General features: G+C 34.0%; 1 protein-coding gene across 1 annotated transcript in view; it reads right to left on the bottom strand.

The window, feature by feature from the left end:
• Positions 1-19614, bottom strand: part of DYNC2H1 (dynein cytoplasmic 2 heavy chain 1) — a 197513-nt gene that overhangs the window by 162505 nt on the left and 15394 nt on the right. Inside the window, exons 18-38 of the mRNA XM_026077887.1 lie at positions 19355-19482; positions 18226-18341; positions 16969-17096; positions 13913-14062; positions 12982-13187; positions 12154-12309; positions 11947-12061; positions 11371-11541; positions 10790-11172; positions 9912-10044; positions 9708-9825; positions 9429-9541; positions 9222-9341; positions 7584-7734; positions 5836-6038; positions 5101-5283; positions 4664-4846; positions 4278-4501; positions 3315-3430; positions 1158-1357; positions 211-475 (exon numbers count right to left, since the gene is read on the bottom strand). Coding sequence (XP_025933672.1) covers positions 211-475; positions 1158-1357; positions 3315-3430; positions 4278-4501; positions 4664-4846; positions 5101-5283; positions 5836-6038; positions 7584-7734; positions 9222-9341; positions 9429-9541; positions 9708-9825; positions 9912-10044; positions 10790-11172; positions 11371-11541; positions 11947-12061; positions 12154-12309; positions 12982-13187; positions 13913-14062; positions 16969-17096; positions 18226-18341; positions 19355-19482 — 3562 coding nt within the window. The remainder of the gene's footprint in view (positions 1-210; positions 476-1157; positions 1358-3314; positions 3431-4277; positions 4502-4663; positions 4847-5100; positions 5284-5835; positions 6039-7583; positions 7735-9221; positions 9342-9428; positions 9542-9707; positions 9826-9911; positions 10045-10789; positions 11173-11370; positions 11542-11946; positions 12062-12153; positions 12310-12981; positions 13188-13912; positions 14063-16968; positions 17097-18225; positions 18342-19354; positions 19483-19614) is intronic.

The following is a 19614-nucleotide window of genomic DNA, read 5'->3' on the forward strand; positions in this document are numbered from 1 at the left end:
TGTCACCCTCTGACATCTATTTGTACTTACTTTCTTATCACAAAAACTTGGGAAGTGCAGATCAATGTTCTTGACTATGATTGTCACCAAAAGTCTTTTTTACTTTATACTATCCACAAATTAAAAATAACATAATTTAAAAATGTAACTGAAAATAAGCAATTTCAGTAAATTAAGCATAGCGATACATACACTCTTTCATAGACATACCTCGGGGTTCTCGTACCACTTGTCGAGCACTGTTTGTAAGCATGCCGTCAGACCATTCTCTGGTATCCATGTCAATATGGCCAAGTAACTGATGTCGAGGCATAGCTTTAGGATTCATAGTATACTGTTTCACTACTTTCCCGGTTTTACCCAGCGCTGTCTTTAACATCCGCCAAAGTGTTGATTTACCTGCACCACTTGGACCTACAATAACTACACCCATTCTTTGATGTAGTTGTTCATACAATTCCAAAGCCTTCTTGATCTAAATATTAAAGAATAAATGGCTATGTGAACTTGTAAAGCTGGATTAGTCATGTTCTTTTTTTCATGCTTTTCTACTTTATTTTTCATGCATTCATTTTATTTCCATAATTTTATTTTTTGAAATTATAGGTAATTGCAATTAAAATTATGATATAAAGGAATATCAATAAACTTATTTTTCATACCATAAACATTTCACTGAATTACTAATACAAAATATCAGTCCTCTTTGGACATACTTTTACTGCGAAACTAAAGAAACTTCAGTCCCAAAATTTCAGCTAGCCCTAAAATAAATACAGCTAAGACACACAATTGCTAGATAAAAACAAATGTTCACATAATTAATTCTTTTATTGTCAAAAATGTTAATAAGAGTTTGTACCTGGCTTGAACTAAACTATGTACCATATGCTCACACCTTATTATTAAATTTTCTTGCACTATTTTTCTTACAATTACACAAGTGATTGGGAGATGAGTTCAGGCCACAGATGCTGTGGCCACACACAGCTATTATTCATATACATTTAATTAAAATCTAACTTTCAGTTTTTCTTCTCATTTTTTTGTAACAGATTTCTTTGAAAAACAAAAGGAATTGAATCAAATGCATGTAATATTCATTACTCCTAATTCAGAACAACTCATTTTGTTTTGTAGCTATAGTTGATATTTACCTGGGTGCTTATAATTTCCAAATTTGCTTCTTCAAAGGCTTGTTGTAAAGCTGCAGTTAACTCAGCATACTCCACATCTTTAAAGTCAATGCCAGGGAAGACATCTTTAACCAGTGCATCAAATCGTGCACAGTCTGCAAATGTAAGCTTTGACATGGTATTAAGCCGCAAAGCCTGGACCACCATGTGACTTTCATTAACTGGAGGGAGAAAATAAAAAATAAGAGCCAGGTAAGTTTAATTTTAATTTTTCCTGGTTGAACTATATCAGCACTTGAAACCATACTGATAAAACATCAAAGGCAGAATCACTGCTCAGACTACAATCCAATCTAGATACGGCCCTACTTGGAAGTTAGATGGCTGCTTTACTGTAAGTATCATATATGCTTACAAGTGCCTTCTCTACAGACAGGGGATGGTCATGATGCTGCCCAGCTATTACATGAAAGCCTAATAGCTAAATCAGGAGTACGAGTAGCAGTGCATGTTAGCCTATTGTTGGCCAACTCATATCAAAAATGAAGGACCTAGATTCTAGACCTCCCTCAGCCAGAGCCAGTTTGAAGTCGCATCTCTGAAGGGTGTCCTAACTAGCTACAAAATATTCTAGAAGTGAACATTCTCCAATACGGAATCTGAGGTACCATGGAAATGTAAGAGTCATGGGACCAGAAGGAAAACAGCCACAAGAAAGATTTATTCTACTGAAAAAATAGATACTCATGAAGTAAAAAGCAAGGCTCTGATCTCTTGTTTTTGCTTTTTTAATCAAATGACTTTCTCATGTAAAACACACAAATTTCCAGAGAGAAGTATTAGGAAGCACAGGTGAAAATCATCCTCTATTTCTGCCTTCCTTCTGAGTAAATGATTGCCCCAAACCAGAATGCACAATACACCAGATTCAACCCATGGGAAAGAAAGTCTCCATTCTCTAACCTCCCTTTCTGTTCCCCCTCTCCCCCTGCCATGTGCAAGATCCTGAAGATTAGTATTTCCTGCTAAGATTTGGAAAAACTTCAAGACTCTTCATCTTGAAAAATACTTTAAGCACAACTGCTTCCACAGGCAAATTTTCTCACTAGAAGATGCAAAAGTTATGAGGAAAAATATCGACACTTAGGAACATGTTTTTGAAAGGCTTAATTGGTTTTCCAAAGCAAGTTATACAAAATTAAAGTAATATTTAAGAAAATAAGCCAGCTTTTTGACATGACAAAAAATTTTGACTCAACAATACAAGAAAATGTACAGAAACAGGAAACGGCATTCTTTGGAAAAGCCAAGAGATACGAAACAAACAAAAAAAACCAAAGAAATCTTTCCAGGGGCAAGACAACTGTAATTTAAGCCAGACTAAACAATTTTCAGAAAATTTCACATATTCAAACATGAAGCTAAAAAAAGGCATAGCTAGGAACACTGATGAAAATGCACCATAAATCATATTGCTGGTAACCTTTCTTTGGCAGAGCCAAAACGTTAATTACAAATTTTTTACAGGCCATTCACTATGCCACAATTTGTAAACCAAGGCTGTCTCTAAAAACTATTGCTATAGCCAGGACAGACGTATGCTGGTTAAGCAAACAAGAAGCAGTAGTAGTTGTGTCCTAAAGATCTGAAACTTTTATCCACCTTAAAATCTTAAATCCCACCAATTTAATATATAAACAAAATATTACAACCATTCATTTAAAACACCTAGAAAAATCAGTCCAATACATGTCTATCATTTCTATCTGTCATTATATTGGCCTATATCTACCAATCTATATCTAGGTAATTTGGTTCATATTTTTTGCCACGTGATAACAAACTTCAAACAGAATCTAAATGGTACGATGACTGATGAGTAAGAACAGCATCAGAGGCTGGACATGCCTGACTGAAATCAGGTGAAAACTACAGGCTTTGGGAATCGTTCTGGAATTACCCCAGAACAAATTCCTGTATCTTGTCATATAAGAGACATGACAACAGTCTTTTGTAATCTCCTGACAAAGAAGAACTTTCACAGAATTTTTTCTCTTTTCTGTATAGCCTCTAGATCCAAGACACAGCTTCTCAAAACTTCAGTGAACAAGAAAGCTGTAGATAATTATTTCCATACAACTTCCTAAATAATCAAAAGTTTGGCACAGTCAACCTTACTTTCTTCCTTCGTTTCACACTTCTTCAGCTGACGAAGGAGATTGCCACAGCCTCTCAAAGCAGTCTTCAATGCTCGTAAGCCCCAGTCATAGTGCTGCTGTGGTGTCAGAAGCTCCCTAAATTTAAAAACAGCAATGCTGAAGTAAGCTTCAAGTGATAGCTCCAGAATTTGTTTTACTTGGCCAGTGAATATGTTCATAAAATGTTCTCAGACAAAACAAAAATAGATATGTAGATGTAGCACAATCCATAACAAATTTCAGACATATCAGCAACGATACACTGAAATTTTCAGAGGGAGTATATTCAACACCTAATGTATTTATTATTTTCCCTAATAGCATTAATTTACATCTCTGGTAATTTATAATTTTGGTTTCTCTAACACGCATACTTATAACCAAATTGCATTTCAACAACTTCAAGAATCAAAATTCAACAGAATGCTTAACCATGCAAACAGTCATATGCTCACATTCATGGTTAACTACAAATAGAAAAGGAGGAAATAATGAAGGTAGTAGGGGAGCAGTACTTTGCCACCTTGAGATTGTAACTTCATTCCACATCTTCTTATATTTGAACCTCCCGATACATTGTAATATTTCTATTTTGGAAGTATTTTAAATTAGTAACTACAGAGATTTGCATGGTATACCATTCAGTATCAAAGGAGCTCTGCTGAATGTAAAACTTCAGATGACTCTAAACCTGCAGTTTGATGTCCAGTTTTGCTTCTGACACATAGCTTTCTGTAATATCTAAGTCATAAAATATTACAGAAAATTAACAGAAATTATGTGTAGATTCTATTTGCATAGTCATGATTTGCTATAGACTGGATGGAGAAGAAACAAGATTCCAGTGAGATAACCATATGGAGCAATGCTACAATAAAAGTAGGAGGAAAGAGAATTACAAAGATAGAAATATAACTAAGCAATATTTTAAAAATAAGCTTACCTGGCTAGATTAAAAATAGCCACTAATTTTCTACCCAGTGCTTTAGCATTCTTAAAGCCTTCTGAATACAAAATCACTTCTGCAATGAGTTCATTGTCTGGATGGGTCATAGCAACTGGCCTAAAAAGTTGTTTGAGGTTATCAGGCAGTTTTTGTCTTCCTCCATAACCTTTTCCAGCAGGATTCATAGTGATAAAAATTCCAGAATTATGATCCATTTCAACCTAGCATTAGAAGTACATTGTAATACTATATTGTAATATAAAACAGTATCAAGAAATGTTGGGTGGATGATGTTTAGTTGCAGTAGACAGTTTTTGAGTTAGTGGATATTCATTATTTATAGACTAGCTTTACAGGAAGAAAATAAATATGTTTTGCTGTACCTTTTTGCCAAGCAATTCACATACAGGACTATGTTTCTTCAAAGCATGCTGAATTGTCTGAATTTGCATGGATACTGCGGACAATACAGCTTCCTCAAGCCTATTGAATTCATCAAAACAGCCCCAGGCACCACACTTGACCAGGCCTACAAATATGCGCCCCATTGACTTCACGTCAATGCCCTTAAAATAAAAAAAGAATTCTGTCAAAATTCAAGCACCAAGAAAATAATGAAAGACTGTCTTCCCAGCTATTCAAAAATATGTCATTGGAAATATCCCAAAATTTCTAAGTAACTACCAATGGGAAACTGATAAATTACCAAAGTACTTCCAGAATCCAGAAGACTTTCACAGTACTTCCAGTACTTCCACTGTCCTATGAATTATATAGTGCATAGATATTCATTTCCTAAATTTTACAGAATTATATTCACCTCATCACAGTTAAAGACTAATACTTGTCTTCCAAGAAGTCCACCCAAGGCCTTTACTGATTCCGTCTTTCCAGTTCCAGCTGGACCATAGGGATTTCCTCCAAGGCCCATCCTCATAGCCTGAGTAAGAGTTAGGTAACACTTATCTGTCAAAGGTGTATAAACAAGCTTAGGGGAATTACCCTGGAGAAACAAAAAAAAATGTTTGGATTGGTACACAGAAATTAAGATGTCATTTTATTAATTTCATTCATTACCCATTAATTTGAAAATACATGATAATATAATTAAGTTTATTATCTTTTTAAGTACATGAATTTGTTTACAACTATGAAGTTTTCCTGATTTTATATTCAGTCTTCTGCATATCTACTGTCAAACCACTATGCATTTTTTAGAATTACAGAAAATGACTTTAAAAGGGGACAACTCAGATGAAACTGCGCTCAAATACGTAAAAATAGCAAGCTTCCCCTACTGTTTATAAAATATTTAATTATATGATATTGCAGCTGCTTTCCATACAAGTCACATTTACCCCATTAATCTCAAGAACAAAAATGATTACCCTATTTTTTAGTATTTTCTATGAAATAGCATGCTAAGGGCAAAAATTGGAAGAAAAGTGGAAGAAAACTGGAAGAACAGTGGGGAGGCAACTAGCAGCCTGAGTGAAATAACAAACTATTTTACATATATTTAAAAGCTACCAAGTGAGAATTAAAAATACCATACCTGATACTCATAAGTATATTGGAGTTCAGCATCTACCATTTGAATGTAACATTTTTGGTCTTTCATATAGAATCTCAGCTGCTTCTTCCAAGCCCAGTCATCAACACTGTGAACCTGGGCTTGATTTAGCTGCTTGACCACATCAATGTTATGAATAATATCAAGGATCAGAGCTTTAAGCTTGAGCTCAAGGATTCCCGATTCTGCAAATAACCACAAAAAAAAATACAACAATGTAATAAGATGCATATTAGCCATTCTCAAGTTCTTTACGCCGCTTGCCATTATCAGTTGATTTTATTCAGATCTCATTTTAATTATGTACAGAAAGATTATCAATTATCCAAAGCAATCAGCATAAAATGAGAACCTGACAGAGGGTGTGAATCATCAGGTATCTTCAGTCCTTTAAAAGACAGGTGGTTAGCCTATTCCAAGTCATTTTGTCTGCCTCTACACTCAACAGAGTAGAGTAATAGAGTACAGGCTCTTCCAGAAAGCCAATTTTTTCCAGAATTTTACAGCGCGAGTGTTTACAGCAATGTCCACTTTAGTAATCAGCGAGGCACAATCTGTTAAGTGAAATAGCTGATGTTCAGGACCTGACAATCATGCTCATTCTGGAGATTTTACTTCAGACTAACTAGGCTGATGCTGTGGACTGAATGATCTTTCACCAATAGACTGCATTACACGTACTCTGAGAGCACCTCTTTTAATTTAGTTTCATCTGAAAGAAATCCAGTTTGTGTGCTCTAAGGCCACTCCATGATGTGAACTCAAGCAAGGTAAGTGGAGATAATCAGAAGATTCACTTCAAAATTGTATCTATTACCCAAACTAAAATGTTACTGTAAGTGTATCCTACAATAGGTGGAACAAATACTCCTCTGTAAGTAGTGACATTTCTTCAACAACGAATAGAACGAGCATAGAAAAGTAGCTTAGATAAAGCGCCAAATTTAGAAATGGCTAAAGGTAGGTGAGATGAATCATGTTCCTAATTGATGTATCAGATATTAACAGTTCATACATTCTAAACTAGAATTTAGTAGAGTAAGCAGTTATACAAACATAATGGGAACATTGTCACCTGTATGTCAAGACTGAGTCTTTTTATACTTACAGGCTAAGAGTCACCTCATGTAGCCTGGGCTGTAGAATTTTACATCTGCACTAGTCATCCAAAGCTCCTCTTCTATTCAAAAGAGAAGAACGCATACTCTAAGGCATAATTTATCTGAGCCATTCAGACAATATAAGCATCAGAACAATCATACCTCAAGAGTAACTAGTTTCTAGTATTTGCTATAGAGGCACTCAAGAATGACTAGTTGAGATGCAGAAAAAGAGAAAGAAAGTCACCTACATAGCTGTATAGAATATACTGTCATGACATCATGTACTTCAAATGCTGTCTGGATAGTTCCAGTGGAACATAACACTGGAGCAGAGTTCAGTAGATGAAGACAAATTATTAGTATATATATACAATAGTAAATATACAAAGTTACAAAAAAATTAAAGTGATTTGCAAATACTGTATATGAATGCTCCAGGATAGTTTTGTTTCTAAATAAAAAAATCTATTATTCATTCTGAAATATTAACTATACTAAATTTGTCAATAATATTAGATAAATAACTTTACGTAATTGCCTGCTTAAATAAATGCAATGTTATAAATTCTATACTATACAACTATACATTCATTGTAAGGACTTATATATTAAAGATCATTTTTATACCTGTACTCCCAGTATCTTCTCTACTAGTATCTATGCTAGTATAATGTTCCAGTTTAGCCAGGAGTTCTAATTCTAATTGCTGTAGATTACGCTCTTTGATAGCATTTTCAACATCTTCAGTGAACTGAATTTGCTCTGCCAAGGAAAGAATCTTGGGAAGAGAAAGATTCAAATTACACTTTATAAAAACAGAAGACAAAGGAAAAAAGCTTTTCAATTCATTTATAATTGCTCATTAAATCTGATATTTAAAGTATTTAACTGCATTTTTTTTAACAAAGCCACACATTTGCTATGACCTTACTAACAAATATAGTCACCCTTTAAAACCTGACAAAATGTAGCAAAAATTTGAAAGTTCCTTTGCTACCTTATTGAGTGTAGTGATAACATTTTTAAAGCATTTTTTGCCTAATAACTGTTGTGTCAGACTGAAACCGATGTGTTTAGGCACACTGCAGCAACAGGCTCAGAATATTTTGCAACACTGATCTGCTAACACAGTATTTTGCATTCTAGTTTCTATATTTCACTTACATTCTAATTACTTTATGTTCACTAGAAAAGCATACTGTGTGAGCTATGAAGTTGCAGTCAAACTGGTCACRTGAGAGATCTGTAACAAAAAAATCCACCAATATTCCACCAATGATGCCAATCTGAAGATTAACAGTAGCTAAATTTACTAGTTGTAGTTACCTAAAAGGATTCCACTTCCATCACTGTTTCTGCTTGTAGTTCAAAGTTTTAGAAACAATATTTTAATCAAATGTAAAAGTATGTTCTATGTTACTATGTTTTAGCAGGCCCACATCAAATTTTCACTACCAACTAAGATCAGCAGAAAGACATACACCAAATGCTATAAATAGATAGATTTTGGATCAGATGTTATGTGAAAGAATTCTGTATTTCAAATGTTTGCATAAGAATTAAAAGAATGCATATTTTTAAGAATTTCTCTACTTTAAATCAGGACAACTCAGTGAATAGACTAAATTTGTCTGAGATTATTTTTTCTAAATCCATATACCTACTCCACAGAATCACACAGAATCACAGAATGGTTGAGGGTGGAAGGGACCTCTGGAGATCATCTAGTCCAACACCCCTGATCAAGCAGGGTCACCTACAGCACGTTGCATAGGACTGTGTCCAGGCAGCTTTTGAATATCTCCAAGGATGGAGACTCCACAACCTCTCTGGGCAACCTGTTCCAGGGCTCTGTCACCCTCACAGTGAAAAAGTTTTTCCTCATGTTCAGATGGAACTGTCTGTGTTTCAGTTTGTGCCCGTTGCCTCGCGTCCTGTCGCTGGGCACCACTGAAAAGAGTCTGGTCCCATCCTCTTGACACCCTCCCTTCAGATACTTATACACATTGATAAGATCCCTCCTCAGCCTTCTCTTCTCCAGACTGAACAGTCCCAGTTCTCTCAGCCTTTCCTCAGAGGAGAGATGCTCCACTCTCTTAATCATCTTAGCAGCCCTTCACTGGACTCACTCCTGTAGCTCCATGTGTCTCTTGAATTGGGGAGCCCAGAACCGGACACACCTACCCAATTTTTGAGAAGCCTTCAAAAATTAACTTATTTGATAAATCTAAGACTACACAGTGGTGATACTGGATCACCTACTACCTGAGAAGGAAAGAGAGATGGATCAATTGAATCTTGTGATCTTTTTCCAGCAGTAACACAATCAAGTAACAATGTTTTCAGGGTCTCCTTCATCTCCAAAGCCAAACTGCTTAGCCACACCTGACAAAAACATAAAAAAACTCAAAAGTTACATTAAAATTTAATTCTCAAAGATTCTTGAACTATATTTGGATATGATTTTCTTACCTCCACATCATTTGACAGAAGAATTTTGTTTTTAAGTAGCACAGTTTCTCCTTCTACTGACTTCATGGCAATTATGTATTTAAATTCTTCATCAAAGCTCACACTATTAATGCCTATTAATCAGAAAATGGCAATGAAGTTTTTTGTTGTTAAAGTCTTAAACATTAATTTATTGATGTCTGATAGCAGTAAGGGAGAAAAAATCTGCAACAGATTACTTAGCTTTGAAGAAACTTCTTTCTAAATAAGTGCATTTCACAAAGATGACAAATGCATTACCAGCAAAAAGTTTCTTAAGATGAGACTGGATGACCAAAGGATTCATGGACTGTCCTAAGATTTCTAATAAATCATCATCTCCAATGAAATAGAATCTAGGGAATGCTGAGCGTTTTTCCTGTAACAAACAAAAGAAATAATTTTTGTTAATTTAAATTCAAACTTAGTTATTCTTATAGAAACCTAAATTAAAGTCAACTGTACCTCCAAAAATTCATTCAAAGATCTCTGACACCTCTGAAGCTGGTCAAGTATGGTAATTAAGGTATTTCTTAATCCTGTCCGGGCATTCAGTGACGTTATCCTATTATCCCTCTGGATATCAGACATAATTGATCTTGACAGAAGAAAAATGGAAATAATTTATAAAACTACCATTACTGTTTTAGTCTAAATATTATATATGTAATTATCTAAAAAAAATAAAGCACAGACAAGTCATATTTTTTTCATATATATATATATGATATATAACTTTCAATTTTTAGTTTATGCTGAAACTTTTCAAAATTTACATCAATACATCTCCAATAAAATTGTAATAATGGCTCTTTCTTGCTACCTCTATCCAAAAACAAGAAAATTCAATTCTTGGCCTTTATTCCCTTTCAACAAGTCATTTCAACTCAAATCAAGACAGGGTATATGTATTTCTACATCTCTAAAATCTCCTATCTATCTGCATGGCTTGTTTTGAACAAATAAACCTAAAATTCCAGTTATGTAATTTCTTAGGGAAATAAGTGCTTGTCTTGAGCAAGAAGTGATTCTTGAAAAACAATTACATTACCTCTGTTAACAAAATGCATCTTCTGTCTGCCTTGTTCATAATCTTTGATGTTTCATGTGATTCAGAATATTCCCTTCTTCACAGGTACCCCGTTACGTGAAATCTACCTACAAACCCCTCTGTTCAGACCTATGTCACTGCCACTCATCTATGTTTACTGAATTCCTGTTGCTGACCTTCATCTCCATACATATTCCAATTGTTCTTTATGTTAGTTCACTGTGAAGAATGTTTTGGCCTAGACATATGTCAAAAATATTATAAAAAATAAGTTGTATTCCATAACACTAACCTAAAGTCTTCATCAACTCTGTTAAAACGAGCCTGCTCTTTGGGTAGAGCTCCACGACCAAATATGGGTTCCAAATAGACCCATTTCCTTTGAATTTGGTTTAAATTCTGCAGATACTCATCCAGCTCAGCCAACTTTTTTTCCCAGATGGACACTTTATCTTCAAAACCTTTGTAATACGGGGAGTCCTTGAGGGACTGTAGAAGACAACGATGATCTCCAACCTGATTGACTATGTCTTTCCAGTCTTTAATAAGCCTGAGAGTCTTGCTTTGGCTGTCTTCATAATCTGTTAATGTAAAGATAGCTCCAGCTCCCCAGAGTTCAAGCTCACGTAATGCTTCTCTGATTGTGACTTCACCTTGTGCCCGACAATTCAAATCCTATTTAAAAGCATAAATATGTTTTGTTCAAAACTATAGAGCTCACAATAAATTTTCCATTCTGTACTTCTATAATAAGAAGAAATACAAACAAGCACACAAAAGTATAGATAATATGGAAAAACATGATTGCATTTACCAAAGACTATATAAAACGTATAATAAAAATACAGTAACTTTACTTGTCCTAATTCATACCTTAAGTTCTGTTGCTTTTTCTAAAATGGCATCAGTCACTTTAAGCAGATCTCCGAATAACAAACCCTCAAGTGTCGTGCCTCGGGGAAAACCCAGAAGACGAAAAAGATCCAGCCAATGGTCTGGAGAAAGATGTTCTCCTCTGACATATTTTAGGAGAGGAATTACCGTCTATGGGAAAAATGCATATCTGAATCTATCTAGTCTTTAAGAAAACTGTATCTGTTTAATTACAGTTACATGCTATCAAAACAAAACAAAAATTAACATTTCCAAACTGAAGCACATTTTTTCAATTCCTAAATTTAATGTTTAAGATGTAACTCTGAAGAAAATTCATTGCTAAATGTGTGTCCATGAAAACTGTAATGACCCTCCTGTCCACTGTAAGGAACTAAAGGCCTCTTCAAAAGATAAATGCAGTGTTCAAAACAGTATCAGGAGACATTTTCTTAAAACTTTAAGTAACTTTATTTTATGAATTGAGTTTTGTATAAGTTTACACAATGAAGTATAATACCCCAAAATGCCAGAATTCTTTTGATTTTATATCTCTTTTTATAATTAGGATCTTACTTTATATTTGTCTACTTCTTTTTGCAACTTTACTGTCATTACGGTATGTTCTTCTATCTTCCTCATTTTGTCATGCCAGTTAAACAAAAACTCTTCAAACAGGTATGTTTTACTCCTGCATGAAAATCAAATATAGAAAAGGTCATAATAAAACAGTACTATAATCACATGTACATGCCCATGAGAGATAAAGTAAGAAAATTGCACCTAAAAGTAATCCAGTCTTCTCTGGCTTTTTCCTGAAAACCTTGACAAAATTCTTCATACAATGCCCAGATTTCTGCACAACTCTTAATATCTTGACATACAGCTGTTGACAAAGAGAAGTCAGGCTCTTCCAATTTAAAATGATGGCACTCTTCACTGAAAAAAAAGATCGTTGCATAAAACACTATATCATTCCATTATACACTTATGGTCTAAGAGATGCTAGTGTATGGAAATAACTATACTCGTTTAAGAAAAGTCATTGGCTTCATTGAGAAATACTGCTGCCAACTGAAATTTTGTTATAGTCTCTTTCCTAAGCAGTAATAATACAGGAATACAAGGGACAACCGTCCTACACAGTGACCTTCTCTAGCCACCTGGAAGAAAAATCCTCCCTGTTTGCAAAACAGTCTGTTGGACAGGACACTTATTCAAGAAATGGGAGAGGTGAGACCTAGCCCACTTCACTTACAAGAAAACTAAAGCCATAATTCCGCATTTGTGGACCAATATCTTGAATCTTTTCTTAGAGTGAGAATTTCAGAAATCAGAATCAAGCCTTTAGTGTATGCATTCCCTTATTTCAAAGCCCAAGAGACTTCCAGAATTTTTCATTCCACAAACTTTAAAAAATCAAAAAAGTTATGTTATGCAACACGAGGGGAAAAAAAAAAAGCTTAAAGATTAATGAAAAACCTGTAATATAAAGAAAATTGAATTCTTTAAATTATCGGTTTTAAAATTCAGTTAACTTTTTCCGAGACACTATTACTGCAGAAGATCTGCACATTATTATGAGCAGTACAAAGAGAGAAACAAACATACATGAGTTTTTCCTTCATGGTTTCAAGTTCATCAAATTCTTTTCTTTTTTCCTGTATGATCTGAGCACTTTTCTCAAGCACATCCTGATCACCTGTTTCAATGACATCATCGCTTGGCTTTAGCTGATCCCAACGAGCTTTAAACTTCTCCAGATTCTGGAGATATATATTAATACGTGACATCACATTTCCTTTCATCATTTCAATCTGTAAAGCAAGAGTTAAAATAACATTCTTTTCATAGTTTGTAACTACAATTAGTAACCAATCAAAAACAAAGTAACCACATTGTTTCAACTTCTTGTACAATACTGTACTCTAAGAAATAGCTCATCTTTATCCTTCTGTGTTTTAAAAAGAGGGTACTAATGGTTTTTTTGCTGCTATTTAAGACCTATTTATTTGGCCTATGCTATCTGTTAAGCCTGCAACTAGTAGCACATAGAAGAATTGCTATATTTGCATGGCATATGATATCTTCAGTGGTACTTCAAATGAGTTCAGCAATCTACCTATGAACTGGCAATTACAGGACTGCATACAGTTTAGCAGAGTTCTGAAAAAAAAAGTATTAAGCATCAGTATTAATAACATGATAAAATGATAAACATGTTTTTTTAAACTGCCATCTTGTTTATCCTTCAGTTAACCTCATTAAGCCACATGCTTTTCTTCTGAAAGCTCTTAAGAGACAAGTACAGCAATGTAATGCTCATTTCTACACAATGCATCAGTTCTACACAAGTTGCACCTAGGTTTTGTCTGAATAGTTCAAGTATTCTTCCTTTTAAGGCTCTCACTCATGTCACTAACACTGTTGTTAACACTGAACTAAGAACATTCACGGATTTTATTCAATCCAGGAAAAATATTTCTCCAGACTTACTCAAACTAATATCAACATAGGTAAAATATTAATCTTTCATTGTTACCTGCTCTGTAATCATAAGCTGATGGCTTTCCATCATTAATTCAAATTTATCCCATGTAGCTCTTAGGCTACTGATAGTGTCCAAACCTGTACCAGCCACAGTCCGCAAGAGTTTGTTTTTATCTTCAGCCTCTTGAAACAGGGGAAAAATCTAAATTCAAACAGATTTAAAAAAAACACGTGTATAAGTAAAAATTCAACAAATCCTGTTTACAAAAACTTCTTAAATAAATACATAAGAATCCTCAACTGTGTATGCACAGATTATATGCCTATATATAGCTGCTTTTTTAATATTGTTTACATAATAACAGTAAAACATTGTAAAAAATAATATCCAAGATAATTCAGAGAAATTCTAAACCTTAATCCTGAAATGAGATATACAGAAATGAATGCTTACTATGAATTAAGCAAATTACTTCTTCTATATTGCAGAGTTCCACACAACCAGATCCAGGAGCAATATCAGAACAACAGAAATTCAGTAAGTATGAATATATATGGAATCACAGAAAGCAGGAGCAGAGACACTTCAAGTAAATGAGTAATATATTCATAGAAAGAGTAAGAATTTTTTTTTGCTGATAATGGGAAAAAAATTCAAAGGTTTTTCTTTACACGTTCTAAGAGCCAACCAAATTTTAAAAAATTAAAACTGCTCTATAATACAAAAGTCAGAATAAACTGAAATAAATGCACAGTTTTACATGCCTTCCAAAAAGTCGTTATGTATGCATTCATTTAAAAATGGTGACAACAGGCACTAATGATGAGGAGGAATATTGTTTTGTATATTACAGAGAATTCTCTACAACATCCAACAAATCTCACAGAGTTATAAAATGCAAATCCTTACAGCCAACCTCAAGCAGCTCTTTTTGAGTTAGCAGCGAAATAATGAAACTCAATTAAAGATAAAGCTAAAATTAGATGTCTGTACATAGACTTAACTTATATGTCCCTGTATGTCAAGTAGGCATCTAGAATTCCATTATTGTCAAAGAAGATCATTGACAATGAAGTCAAAACATTGACGTCTCAATTTATCTGACAACAGAGGTTTCCAGCACTATTTGAGATCCCCTACTGTATCCCACCTGCCTTCAAGCTGCTGCCCCCAAAAGGTATGGATCTTCTATATGGCCTGTGTCATATCTGCCAGCTTTGTATGGATCTCTCAGATATGCCAGGATGTCTCAAAAAGCAGTAGATACCCATGTCTGAACAACTGAATTGAGCCAAGAAAGCAGTTTAGGAGGTTCAGCTACAAAGTGTCTTACTCTAGGGTGAAAATTGCTCTCCAGGCTACAACTGACTACATTCACTGGAGACTTCATTCAGTTTCCAACACACTCTGACTAGGGCCATTTCAGACGTCCTGGGGCATTTGCCTGGCATCCAGCTACAGCTACAAAAAGGTAAAGATCTCCCATAACTCCTTTGTTATGTCTGCCAGTCTTGTGTGCATGTCAGATTTGCATCTCAACTCTAGAATTGTATGTGTGGGCAACTGAATCAGGCTCTAGTTGAGTATATTAATAGTACATGACCGCAGACACCTGCACACATAACCTAAACTGAGGTACGTTCATTTAGAATTGAATTGTATTCTGGATAAATATTATCTATTTGGGAAGAGTCAATATGGCTTTTGTAGAACTCCAGAATTTTGTAGAACCAGAATTCTTTGAAGATATGAGTAAGAATATGGATAAAGGGATTAACATATTCTAGCTGGGTTTCCAAAAAGCTTTTAATGCAACCCCTCACCAAAGGTTTTAAGGAAACCAGGTAACCTGGACATAAGAACAAGGTCTTTGCACAGATAATTAATTGTGTAAAAGACAGGAAACAGATACAGGAGTAAATGGGTAGTTCTCCTAAAAGGAAAAGGTCGTCTGGTGGAGTTCTGTAGGTATTTGTGCTGGGCTGCTCATGGAGTTTATAAAAGAGTTGGAAATGGAGATTAAGCTGTGAGATGACAATCTTTACTGATGATACTGTTATTCAAGCCATTAAAACTACTCACCTGTGAAGAACTGCAGAAAGAAATTAGAAGAAACGGTGACCAACAATAACAAATGAAATTCAAGCAGCTAACCATGAAGTGATACGTATGTGAAAAAATAATCCTAATTTCACATGTAAAATGTTGAATTCTGGACTAACAATTGCAGTTCAGGATTGAGATCTTTGGGCTATGATAGCTAGTTTTACAAAAATGCCAGCTTAATCTGAGTAGTGGGAAGTAAATCAAATTTTAGGAATTATTAAGGAAGGAAAAAAGAATAAAAGAGATAATATTGTTATGTCACCATATAAATGAATGGCTTGTCCATACCTTAAAAACCATGCAAAGTTTTGCTCCCCCTGCACAACAAAGGTTACTGAAAACCAGAAAAGACTTACCAAAGGGCAACAAGGATGATCAAAGCTATGGGTAGGCTTATGTATAAGGAAAGATTAGATAAACTAAAATTCTTCAGTCTAGAAAAGAGATGACTGATGCAGGATATAACAGAGAACAATACAATCATCTGTGTCTTGAAAGGAAGAATAGGGAATAATTGTTCCATATCTCTTCCAGCGTAAAACATAAAGGATATGAAACTAGGAGATGGTAGGTCAAAAAAAAAGGGGGGGGGGGTTCTTTATGAAATGGGTTATTGACCTATAATTGACCTATATTTTACCAAAGGATATTTTGGATCTCAAAAGCATATTTGCTTTCAAGAGGAGAATAGGTAAGTTTGTGGAAGAGAAACCCACTGAGGGTTACTATAAATACAGAAACCACATACAGCTCAATACAGTCCTGAGATGAAAATGGACGTAAGCTAGAAGAGTACTATGGGAAAGTTATCAAATATGCTACTCTGATTTTATATTCTTTCCTAGGCAGTCACTTGGAGAAGAAATATTGTGCTACATGGACCAGTAGCCTGATAGCTATTGTATGTTCTAAGCTAATGATACTAAATACAATCTTCCATACTAGAAAGCAATAACATTTTTGAAAGCTGCTACTCTGGATATGATAAAATAGTATCTTACCTCTTCTTTTCCTTCAAGTAGGTGTGTATATTTTAAATTGTCTTCTGATATTTCCTCTATAGTCTGGGGCCTAACTATTAATGTTTCCATGGCATCAGTAAGAAATGAAGAAATATCATGCAGGTGTGCTTTGTAAAGAAATGGAGAAAATATTTATAGTAATACATTTCAAAGTAAGATAAATGTACTGTGATACAATGCTGTCAAGAAACATGATATTATACACACGATATTTGCTCAAAAAAATGGAGATGCCAATTTTATATGCTGCTTCAACATAGATTGTATGTGTGAGTTTACACATAGATTTTTAAATGTAATCCACTGCTTTCAGTGTATGATTTAGGCCCTAAGTACTAATGTCACTTCTAAGAGTCAAACATAAAGTCCTAAGGCATTTATTTATACACTTTCAAAATCTTTATAAGTCAGCTTTGGGTAAGTAGAGAAAAACAGATATTAAAACTTAAAAAAAAACCCTAAATATAAAAAGCCACCTCAGTTTGAGTACTTGAGTAAGCAAAAGCTTGATTAATCTATAATATTGCATTCTCCTAACAAGGTAGATCTCCCTTTTTCATACAGTACTGAGCAAAGAACTGTACAATTCAAAAAAATAATTCATTTTCCAGGCTTTGGAAATAATCCACTTTCTGCATAACTCCTGTACTGAGTTTGCTGGGCTGACTGTAACAGTCAAAGCACAAAGTTTTGGCCTTACCTACACCTTATTCCACTTCCTATCCATCCCAGATATATACAGACCATCCAGGAATGGAGAAATATTTTGCACTCTTTAATTCTCTGCCTTAGGAAAATCTAAGTCACAAGTAAATCAATGGACTAAGACTGGATTATTTAAGACTCCCAGTGAAGTAAGTATTGCAATTTGTAATACGAAAAAACTAATATCTTTGAATTGCAACATTTCGTTATCTCATTCAATTACCCTCAAATATTTAAGAAATTTCCTTCCAGACAAAAGAAACAAGCAAAAGAATGTTCATATGTATTCTGTTACTTCTGAAATACATATGGCCAAAATAAGTGATGCATATGGACATCAAAAGGTCTTAGGTTAGGCCCTTAGTGAAAAACTAGTATCAGATTACTTTCTTTCCACAATGATTTTTGTAATTCACTATTTCCAAGGATAAAATATTTCTTAAATAAAAAGAGTATTTAACAAATACATGGACACAAATGCCCACAAATACAACAAAAATTAAAAAAATGCTGTTCATGAAAGTTATTTACCTTGTATAGATTTTCTCAAAGAAATGACAAGAACATCATACAACTTCTGGATAAAATCATCAATTACAGTTTTCACAGGGTTGCAATTAACTATTAAACAATCTATCTTGATGGTGCTTCAAGCCAAAATATTAAAAAACAAGAGAAATATAAAGCATTATATATATATATATTCATTCATAGATATATGTGAAATATATGTCTCAACATCTCTAAAATCTATGCATGTCCATAGTTTCTGAATTACTTCTAATAAAATCATCATGATTTTGTAGCCTAATAAGAAAAATCTTCCCTCTATAAATCTACAAATAAAAGTTTTAGTTCATTGGGCAAATAATTGTGTTATTCAAATATTGAAAGATTTACAAGCATTATGCATATATATGCAATTTTATAGGGACTAAGGTCTCAGACTCTGATCCTCCAAACACTTAGAAAACTGCTTATTTTTATATATAACATATACCACTCAGTCTGTCCTTGAACCTTTGCTATTAACAATATAATTTAGCCAACAAGTTCCACAGGTTCTTTTCCCCTTCATGAAATATCACTTCTTTTTATTTATTCTGAACATGACTCCCACCAGTTTCACTTGATAACTCTAATTGTGCAATACATTGAATTCCATGTGAATCTTCATAAATGTAAAGACCTACAGCAGCAGATCTTAAAATACAAAATTGAATTATAAGAACTATAAGAGTTATAAGAGCTAATTACATGTTTAAACATATGAATTATTTAATGTGTATGAGTTTGCTAAGTCTGTCCCTAATGGCACATCTACTCAACACATATGGGACTTAGCTAAAAGAACTGTTAATGTATATGATGTCTTGTGATATTTCAGAATCAGCCCTTATTTTTTAGGTAGCTCCACATGGAGCCTTTAAAACTGAAGACTAAAAGTTTTCAGGGAGGCCTGAGTGGAGAGAAATAAATAAAGTCTACAAATAAAACCAAAAGCCAAAAATCTAAACATTAGAAAATTTCAGTGACATAAAAATCACTTTTGAAATTCTACTTACATCTCATATGAAAAAAATATTTTGAGTTTACTGTTTTCTTTAAAGTATCTAATGGAATTCATTATTCAAACATATGAATAGAGTTAACACTATACCTTGGAAGATGTTCTGCTTCTTTCCCTCTCGCTTTTAATGCTTTGAAGTTTTTTTCCCAGTCCTGTTTGCTAGAAAGATGGTTCTTCACCAAAGTTTCCATATCTACTTGGCCAATTACAATCCATTCCTTTTCAACATCATTTTTGATTTTATGGAAAAGAAATATTTGGCAGATTAAAAAGCACTGCTTCTCAATAATATTAAAAGATTTTTTAATAATGTTCTCAAGCTACATTCACTTTAACCTGTTAATTCAATT

The sequence above is a fragment of the Apteryx rowi genome, unplaced genomic scaffold (assembly GCF_003343035.1).
Source record: "Apteryx rowi isolate R43461 unplaced genomic scaffold, aptRow1 scaffold_466, whole genome shotgun sequence".
Taxonomy (NCBI): domain Eukaryota; kingdom Metazoa; phylum Chordata; class Aves; order Apterygiformes; family Apterygidae; genus Apteryx; species Apteryx rowi.